Source organism: Polistes dominula, unplaced genomic scaffold (genome assembly GCF_049000335.1).
Source record: "Polistes dominula isolate Pdom_NZ unplaced genomic scaffold, Pdom_raw_medaka contig_82, whole genome shotgun sequence".
In the NCBI taxonomy this organism is placed as follows: domain Eukaryota; kingdom Metazoa; phylum Arthropoda; class Insecta; order Hymenoptera; family Vespidae; genus Polistes; species Polistes dominula.
The window spans coordinates 7,337,501-7,348,129 of NW_028301046.1; the positions used below are offsets into that span (position 1 = coordinate 7,337,501).

At 33.4% G+C, this 10,629-nt stretch overlaps 1 protein-coding gene across 1 annotated transcript; it reads right to left on the bottom strand.

The window, feature by feature from the left end:
* Positions 1–1,900: 1,900 nt before the first annotated feature.
* On the bottom strand, positions 1,901–8,205 carry Irbp18 (Inverted repeat binding protein 18 kDa). Its single transcript, XM_015324322.2, has 4 exons — positions 7,764–8,205; positions 6,977–7,109; positions 6,365–6,521; positions 1,901–6,250 (listed from the first exon to the last, which is right to left on the bottom strand). Exons 2-4 carry the CDS (start codon positions 7,082–7,084, stop codon positions 6,147–6,149), a joined length of 369 nt encoding a protein of 122 aa, XP_015179808.1. The 5' UTR covers positions 7,085–7,109; positions 7,764–8,205; the 3' UTR covers positions 1,901–6,146.
* Between the last annotated feature and the right edge of the window lie 2,424 nt (positions 8,206–10,629).

Here is a 10,629-nt window from a genome sequence, read left to right on the forward strand (position 1 = left end):
CATACAGTGAATATCCTTCGATGTTAAGAGGGGTGCCAAAAAAACAGAAACAGCATTTAGACACGAAGGCCGACAACGGTTTCTCGTGCGAATCCGTTCCAACAGAGGAAGGAAGGGACGCGGCGCGTGTATGCGGCCTCGCCACCTCCCGGACCCTGCCAACTTCGCCGTCGCCGCCACCCCTTTTACTCCCCGCTCACCCTTGACGATGGCCAACGAAAAACACCGAGACGTTAAAATAGATCGGCTTTCGACATGCTCATGCTCTCACAAGTCCGAATCGAGTCGGCAACGATTACTCGTCCCTGCCGACAGGTGGGGAAAACTCAGAAATCCAATGAAAAAATTCCTTCTTCTCCACCTTTCTTTTCTACAAAGTTCCTCTAAACAGTAATCTCCTTCTTCGTCTCTTCTTTTCGTTCTTCCTTCCAATTAACTTTATCTCTTCTCTCTTAACTTTTATTTGGAATCACAAACTACTATTCCACTTTGCAAAAGTACCGAAAGAAAATCCTTCCTGGTTAATAATCGTATAGGTCGGTTATTCGGGGGCTTGTCCGAAAGCCCTCTCTCCGGCACTTTGATGCCACCGCTGGAACTGCCGCCACCGCTGCTGCTGCTGCCGTCGCCGCTGCTGCCACCACCACCACCACCACCACCACCACTACCACTACCACTACCACTACCACTACCACTACCACTACCACTATTACCGCCGTCGCTGTTACCCCCGCCGTTACCCCCTGCCCCCGCCGCCGTCGTCGCCGCCGCCTTCCTCCACCTCCTTAAAATCTCTCGTTAAAACACAGACATAGCCACCACCACTCCATTAGCACTATTAAGAAAAAACCAAGAACCTGATTCAGTCACTTTCTATGTATCCAGATGATTTTGTTTGATCCTTTAAATAATTTGTACTCTCCTCTCAGTGAAAAATCTTGAAGAAAAGTTCCGATCGGAAAGTCCGAGAGGAGGTACTCCCTGCAGCCATGATGTCGTCTGCTAAACGCCTGGCGCCGCGGCTCGTAGCGCCTGCGAACGCGTTTCACCTCTGTCCCGTGCTATTCCGAAACCCCTCTACTTATCTTTTTACTGCTACACTTTTATTCTTTTTAAACGTCATTATCATTCACGATTTTATTTCATCTTTTTATTGAATACGTCTTTTGTAAATACAAAATCTTTTTCTATCTTGTTAACGATTAAAATTAATACATTGTGTATACACGTTCTCTTATTTTTTTCCAAGACCATTTAATCTTAAACAAATATATAAATAAATACTACATTCGTAGAAATATTAAATGAACGAATTGGAATACATCGAAATTATTGATCGGAATAATTATTCATTAAAGAAAATAAATCTATGATCGTGCTTGTAAATAAAGTAAAGGGTACACAAATTCAATACGACGATACTGATTTTTCCGAACGAAGACCGAAGATTGATCGGGTCTTTCCGATCAAGTGAATATCAAAGCATGCAGGTGTCGCCAGTGTTTTTCTATCATGTACATCCGCTAGGAGCCCGCGTATTTGAAGATTATTTTTTCGTCACTTTTTTTTACATTTGTGGAATGAATTCTTGTATAAAAGTACATACATTTAGCGAAAATAAATAATGTAAAAAGATAATAAACGTTTATATACAATCAGTATGTATTTCGCGAAAAAATATCATTTTTATTGAATGTTCGTATATTTCTAAAGTAAAAAAATATATATATAGTTCAGTTTTTATTTTTTTTTATTTTTCATTAGTTATTTTCAAAAATTGATTTTCTTAAAAAACATTGTAGCATAACACATCTTTAGTATTTTTTGTCTTTATGCAATTAGAGCATTTTTGTCTAATATTTTTTTTTTTTTTGAAGATATTAAGAAATGAAACAATAAATATCTCTGATGTATTGAATTGCTATTTCTATAAATTAATACAGTAAACATATATATATATATACTTAAAGTCTTCTTTATATTATATCAATAAGGATGAGTTACGTCATCATACGTATGTAAATTCATTTGTTTCATCTGCATTTCATTCTAATATGTGCCCATAATTATGCAAGTGGTCTAAGTCATGTATCTCTTGTTTCGAGATATTTAAAGATTTCTATTTGAATATTATATGAATTCTATGTAATATTGAGAAAACAAACATCTGACGATTCATTTTTGACAATATCGTGAAAATTACATTTAATTTATTTAGTTTAAAATAATGTGATGCGTAATAACTAATAAACTCATTTTTTTAATTTTGACTTACATTAGACCACTTTCATAATTATGGGCACATATGTAAAAATGTTTTGTACATCAAAACGTGTATAAATAAAAAATCATATAGAAGACATGTTAGGATTGGAATGTTTTTTTATTTTGTTTTGTACGAATCTAATGATCTCATAAAATTTGAAATAGAAAATTTTTGAAATTTATTGTAACAAAATAATTATAAATACTTTTTTATTATTTCCTGTACCACGTTATTATATTATTTTAAAAATTTCTTGCTCTATATATATAGAGAATATATATGCTCTATATATATTCTACATTACATTGCACTATAATATAAATCTGAATTGCACTATACTGAAATCTATCCGGAAACTATTCGACTTACAAGTACGATAATACTTTTAAAATATATATATTTCTAAAAATAAGGATTCGTTACTTGATTTATTCGAGCAGTATTATAATATATTAGTACAGGAATTCATAGTGTTTATGTGTGTGTATATACACTCATATGAGCAATAAGAGAGGGAAAATAACTGGTCTAATTGTAAGCTCGTTTGATGGAGAAAAAACTACCCCTATCTGTTTTTTAGTCTTCCATATAAACTCTCTTATTACTGAGATTCATAATTAACACTTAGCCGACCGATCGGGTAGATCTACCCATTTCAATGTAAATCGGTACCCGAACGATCGGGGAGATTTCCCACGTTGTTATTAGCAATGCGTTTCCTTTTTTTATGAGTTGTTCACTACTGACGAACTGTTTCTGTAATAAAATCCATCAATTTAGTTTGGCTTGCTCGAGCGTGGTGGAAATTCGTTGTGGTTTGCTGCACGCGCGTGGTCGGCTAATAAGGGGATCTTACACTGGAGCACCAACGGATTTTAATGAGATTTGGTATATTAATAGTATACCTTTAAGGTATTATCATGGTAAAATATTTATGTCCATTGGCCAGCCAATTTTGAGAAAAAAGCAATTAAAGTTTTGCTTTTTTTGTATATCCACTTATTATTATTATTATTATTATTATTATTATTATTATTATTATTATTATTAGTTAGCGTTAGGAACTCGAAAGTTCATTGCCGCAAATACCAAATCCCACCATTGTTCTCGTCCCTGAGCGCGATCCTTCATTCGAGGTCTTCATATCCTATTTCTTTCAGATCTCTTCTAATATTATCCTCCCATCTACGTTTCGGTCTACCTAGTGGTCTTTTCCCGTTCGGTATACCGACCAATATTTTGTGCGCTGTTCGATCCTCCCCTATGCGCGCCACGTGACCAGCCTATCTTAACCCTTTCGCTACGGCAGTGTCTTCCGTAGGAGCGTCACCGCTGTACGGGCCCGCGTGCCGCCGAAGTAGCGCCACTGAACGGACCACTGCGCCGAAAAATGTGCACATCGCGCTTACGTGGCTGACGTCGTCTATAGGCGACGCTCGTACACACAGAACATCGCGCGGATGTCGCCTACAGGCGACGCTCGTAGCGAAAGGGTTAATCGGCGTGATTTTACGATGTTAATAATGTCCGGTTTGTTGTCAATCGATGTACTTCAACGTTATGGAGTTTTCTCCATTCGCCCGTTTCCTCATCGCGTTTTGCACTGAAGATTTTACGAAGAACTTTGTTTTCGAAAACCCTAAATTTCTTTTCGTCCCGTAACGTAAGCGACCACGTTACGCTACCATAAAAGACTACCGGCAGGATGATTGTCCTGTGTAGCCTGATTTTTAAGCGCCTAAACAGCAACCGCGAGCTGAGTAATTTGTTAACCGAATAAAAACATAAATTGCCTAAATTGATTCTTTTAACTGCTATTGATCTGTTTTAACCCGCTATGGATACTAAAATCTTCCGACATATACATATCCACTTATAAACTTTTAAATTCTAATAGCTACGTGTAGCTTTCTCGCTTCTCGCACCGGTTGTTTGTGTTCGATTCTCCATGAGGAAAGTTCTTTTTTTTCTACATACAAATTTTGAAATTTTTTTTTACATTTCTTTATTTCTAATTATAAATAGGAAAGAGAATTTAAATTATTACAAAAAATAAGATATATATATATGTGCCTATAATTATGAAAGTGGTCTAAGTCAAAATTAATAAAAAATGAGTTTATCAGTTATTACGCACTACATTATTATAAACTAAATAAATTCAATGTAATTTTCACGGTATTATCAAAAATGAATCGTTAGATAATGTTTGTTATTTCAATATTGTATTGAATTCATATAGTGTTCAAGTATAAATCTTTAAATCTTTAAATATCTCGAAACAAGAGATATATGACTTAGACCACTTTCATAATTATGGGCACATATATATATATAAATCTTCAGTAATAACTAATAATATATATATATATTTTTATATGATTAAAACATATGTCATTGTTATTTGTACTATTAATAAACTAAAATATATATATATATATATATATATATATATATATATTATAGATTTTGAATTACATGTTAAAAAATAAAAGGTTTACTGTAATTCAAGTAATCAATTTTTCTTTATTATTTGTGCAAGATGTTAAATAATTTATTATGTTTTATTTTTTCTAATAATTTTAATTCTCTTTTGTATATATAATGAACCCTTTCGCTACGAGCGTCGACCGGCATAGACGGCATCCGCGTGACGACCTGTGTGTACGAGTAGACTATAGACGACATTCGACTGATGACATATTTGTACGAGATTCGGCTAAAGAATTCGACAGCGTGATACTGTTTGATCATCAGCCTCGCGATATTTTTGTTGTTAAACATATTGAACATCGATGGCATTTGGCTCATTTTTTTTAGTTTGTTTTTAATTTGTTTTGAACAAATGTAATATAAGCATAAATCAGATTAGCGGCGAGACCTGCCGTAGCGAAAGGGTTACAAATAAAGAAATGTGAAAAAAAATTTCAAAACTTGCATATAGAAAAAATTTATATAAAAAAGAGAACATCTCGCATGGAGGATCGAATACAAACAACCGGCACGAGAAGCGAGAACGCTGTTACTTACGCTAGCGCGCCACTTGATGAATTATGGAATTTAAAAGTATATAAGAGAATATACAAAAAAAGCAAAACTTTAAATGCTTTTTTCTTAAAATTGACTGGCCAATGGACAAAAATATTTTACCATGATAATACCTTAAAGGTATACTATTAATATACCAAATCTCATTAAAATCCGTTGGTGCTCTAATGTAAGGTCCCCTTGTAAGTGTTAAAAAGTTAATTACTTAGAAAGTAAGTGTATTCATGCTTTTTCTTGAGATGTTATCGTGTTACAATATTTATTTAATTGTTCACTTAAAATTTATGAAGTCAAAATCAACAAAATTATGCTTTTGAGATGGCACACACTCATAAAAGTTGTCCCTAAATGATTGATACTCGTTTTCTATAGGAACACAAATTTCAAAGATATACTCGCAAATCAGAAAGTTCTGAACAAACCTCTTACATAATTTCGAAGGTATATGTTTAATATAAGCATCGTCATTATATTATTGCATTTTCTCTGTGATATCATAGAGCAAATACTTTGTCTACCGTTTCAGTTTTATATTAAATTGGACCTGCGCGAGTCGTCTTTAGACTCAACAACTTTCTGGTTCTCCTCATGTCATGCTTGTCTTCTTACGTTTAAAAAAATATTTATCTGATATCGTTTATCTAATCTTCTCAATCATGCTGCTTGACTCGCAAGCTAGATGAAGTTATTTAGCTCTTACAATTTTTGGAATTAATTCCGAGTTGGCATCTTTCCAAGATTTCCAACTTTGGACTTGATATGAGCTAAAGTAAGTTTTCCTTCAATTTCTATCAAATCCACGTTATTTCTTCTACGTGGAACAAATGTTGAATTACAGTTCAGCTGTTGATTTAGGCAATTCTAGAGGTTTTGTATCGTCAGCCAAGAGAGCATTTAGATCTACATCTTGGAAATTTATTGAATGTTGACTGGAACCTGAAAATCATTTAGAATTATTATAAAAGAATATACAAAATAATATGTTAAAGAATTGTTTCTAATAGTACTCCGTATATAAATAGTAATTTTCTATTCGAACTTTATTATTACCAGCATGAGCAAGGAAAAGATCCTTAAGGAAGCCCAATTCTTTTGTAAGCATTTTTATTTTCTCTTCTAATAGCTCATTTTCTCTTTTAAGCTGATTTACACGTTCTAGAGTCTGTTGCGTGCGTAATTTACTTTTAACTCTTGATCGTTTTACAGCCTACAATTAGGAAAAGAAAATGTATATCCTTAATAGTATTAACCCTTTGACTGCTAAAGGCGTATATATACGTTTCACAAATCCATCAATATACTCGAAAGGCGTAAATATACGTCATCTGTATTTTTTTACTATCACATCTTTATTGCTGTTTTACAGATTAATTTTACATGGAATTTATTGATATGTAACGTAGCAACTAAATTACTTTAAAAAAATTTTTTTAAATTCACATTTTTATTATATTTGCCACTATTATCTGTTTTGGTTAGCTGTCAATAGAAAAACAGTCGCAGCGACTGACATGCAAAAATCGCGCCGTCTATATTAATAAATTAGTTCGAGAGCGCGTCGCAGTCAAAAGTTAAAAGAGAATAATGTTATTTTCCAAATAACAACTACATATATATACACAAATTATAAATTATATCTAAATAAATAACAAACGATTTTACCTGATTGTTTCTATCACGGCGCCTCCTATAATCTTCGTCATCTTCTTCTTCAGAAACTTGTTTTTTTTTCTTGTTATCAGAATTGTTTTCTTTATTTTTGGGAGCCATTTAGAACTTTTAAATATGTAGGTTACTACAGAAATTATATGAAATTCTTTAAATTAATAAATAATTATATACAATCTTTAAAATTATAACGTAATGCTTAGCACTTGAGTAATTATTTAATTTTACAATTCATTATTGGAAGAATTGTACCAATGGATGAACAATAATTAAACCGTAAATACACTTTCAAAGATAGCATATAAAAATTTTAAAAAGTTGATAAAATAATTATATTGTATGACTGTAGTTAAGGCTAAATGTATACTAGAACAAGAAGTTTACAACGACAAAAGCGTTACCTAGTGGTAAAGTTTAGAAGTTATTTTATTTAGAGAATATGTGAATAAAATCTTTCTATTTGAAAATTATATTTCTCCGTTTGATAAGACATCTAAGATCGATGTATAACTTCTACTTTAAATAATTTTATAAACGTATAATATAATTTATTGATTATAAATAATAGGCAGAAAAAAGTAACATCATATGAATGAGTCACTAATCGTTTTCCATATGTCACGTGTTTTTTTTCCTACTCCCTGTATTATTTCTAATTATTGACAAGTTATTTTTTTTTGTCAGGGTCAATGTTTTTCGAACACGCAATAGATCGTCAAGATTTATTCACACTTAACCGTATGTTTAAGACATTCAAAAAAGTTTCTATAATTTCCCTTACCTTTGGATAATTTTGATATTTTTCTAAGATTTAGAAATTGTTTTTATATCCAATAAATTCAGCAAGATATATATCGTAGAATAGACACTTTTTATTGTAAATCGCACGCTGCATTAACACGACGCAACACAATTTAATTGACAGATAATAGATGATGCAATAACACTTGCAGTTAATTCACAAATAGAATACACTACCCTCTGACGAGAATTATTCGAATTGTTAAAACCTAAGAAAAGTTACTGAAAACATATTTTTACTTTACACCTTATATGGATATTTAAGGAGAAAAGATAGAGATTTAAATGTGTATTTTTATTAAAAATCCATAATAATATTTTTTTCTCTTTCCTTATTGTTTCAACATTTTAAACTATTTTTTAATTATTCGAATAATCTAATTTATCAATACATTTGTGGCGTCCCGCACCTAGAGACCCTATAGGAGGGACGCGCCATGTAGATTGCTGAGGGACAAGAACAGCGATCCCAGAGACTTTAGTTCGTTTGATCGACACAGGGGCGTAAAATTATCGTACACGGCAAGAAAATGATCGTACTCCCCGGGAAAATTTGAAATCCGAAAAAAACCCAACAATTTCTCGAACAAAATTTTCAAAATGAGGAAAAAGTGTCCAAGTTCCAACTTTTTCAAGTTGATGACCTGAAAACGGTCGTCCGCTGGGAGATCGTGATGGTGGTGGCGGTTGGGGTGGGGGTGCACCTTTCGAAAATTTGTTGACTAAAAAAAAAAAAAAAAAGGTCATCAAATTTTCGAAATTCCAAATGGATCGTACGCCACGAATTTTTGATCGTACAGGGCCTCAAATTATCGTACGCGTACGATAATCATCGTACGGATGGGATCGCTGGACAAGAACCAGTGCAGCCAGATCGTGGGTAAATCGTACCCTCTCCCTGTGCCATTGTGGGATTGCACATAATGAACGAACGTGGCACGCTTTCATAGTGTGCCACTCCGGCGTGCCCGCCAAGTGCCAACTTCGGTTACACTCGACTTCTTTCGACATCCCGAACACACGGACATGGGTAACTTTCATTGTGTGCAATCCCACAGTGGCACAGGGAGAGGGTACGATTTACCCACGATCTGGCTGCACTGACAAGAACTCGTGTTGTCACTTGATTGCACTTGCACTGGACGGTGCCGACATCTCGCGGCTGCCAGCGCCAAGTTCGGCAGACGTACCCAAAGACTACTAGAGGTGCGCGTGTCCAGCAGCGACACTTTCTGCCTCGGCTTTGTAACCAGATCATGATGTAGAGGCGGCCGAAAGAACGCACGAAAGTTACCCCGTTTTCCAATTACAGCACTAAAGCGCATTATGCGGCATAATACTCAACGTTGAATGTTTCAATTAGAGCATCGCATCGCAAAATCGAGCACTGTAAGAAGTGTTGCTTTCGCGTGATGCTTGCAATCGATACCAACTCAGTAACAGAAAATAACCAAGTGTTTTTTCTTTAAGTTGGCATTGATCGAAATTGTATGTATATTATTGTTAGTAATATTGTTTATTATTGAAAAAATTCTTAAAGCTTTCTTCTCGTCGTAGATTTTTGGAAATAATAAAAAGTTAATTCAGACTGTTAAAAAATAAATATAAGTATGGATGAAGGTATAAACATTGACTATTTTTTTTTATATTCTACACATAAAATGTGAATACAATTTCATTTTAAAATACAAAACTATAAATAAATTTATGAAAAAAAATAAAATAAATTACAAATAAATTTATTTAAAAAATGTTAATGAAATAATCAAAATCCAAATTACTTAAAATAATCGTAAATAGTTTTCGACCAATTATTATTGTTTACCACTTTATTTATACATTAATGAGGTTGCTAAGTCTATGAATATTTTTTGTTTCAACACTGAACTTAGCGCACTCTGCTGGTGCACTTGAAAACTAATTCATGTTCCAATTAAGCATTAGCACAATGCGGCATTGTGCGACACTGAGTCGCATTATGCTCTGTAATTGGAAAACGGGGTAGATAACAGGAGGGCGATCGCCATGTATTACAAATGTCCGAACATGAGGGGACAGATCTTTTGCCACTAGAGCGCGTGTGTGGCTAATGTCAGGTAGGGATCCTATAGGAGGGATGCGCCATGTATATTCCTGGGGGACCGGAACTAGATTTTGCGCGCGAATGATTCAAACATTGAAATAATTATGAAATAATGAATTGCATCAAATACAGAAAAAAAATGAACTATAAATAATAATAATTAAAAATTTATATTAAAATAAAATAGGTTACACGAAAAAATTCTTATAAATTCAAGCGGTCCCCCAAAATTTTCAGCCAATGGCACATGAGCTGAATATGAATGGCGCATCCCTCCTACAGGATCCCTAATGTCAGGTTGTTAAAACCTTGTTTATTGTCGCGGGAATGTAACAATTGTACTCACGCGTTAGTCAAAATAAATTAACTAAATCTTAAAATTAACGTTAAAAATAGCAATAAGAAAAATTTTTTTATTATTTTACAATTATTCCCAAGATATTATCGTCAACATGTTGTGTAAATCTATTCAATTTCATCTTACCTAATCGCAGTTGAGTAAAGGATAGAAAACTAAATTAAAAAAGTCCAATTAAAAGTAAATTGTAATTTATTATCGTAAATTGCACTTTTTACAAGACTAGAAATTTCTATGGCATATAGGTAGAGTTAAAAAAAATTTGCATCATTACAGTTTTTTATATTAGTAATGAATAACTATCAATTAAGGTTATATTACCTGTGGTACAGTAAATAAAGACGTATTTCTCTAATTTAATTTAGCATTCTTATTACGATCCTTGACTCGTCCACTTGTACACCC

What these genes read in the sequence shown, in the direction of transcription:
- Irbp18 (XM_015324322.2), bottom strand. Translation starts at nt 7,084, where the DNA reads ATGGCTCCCAAAAATAAAGAAAACAATTCTGATAACAAGAAAAAAAAA. An exon ending in GCCGTGATAGAAACAATCAG is followed by an intron (nt 6,522 to 6,976) that starts GTAAAATCGTTT and finishes TCCTAATTGTAG; the next exon opens with GCTGTAAAACGATCAAGAGT. An exon ending in TCTTTTCCTTGCTCATGCTG is followed by an intron (nt 6,251 to 6,364) that starts GTAATAATAAAG and finishes AATGATTTTCAG; the next exon opens with GTTCCAGTCAACATTCAATA.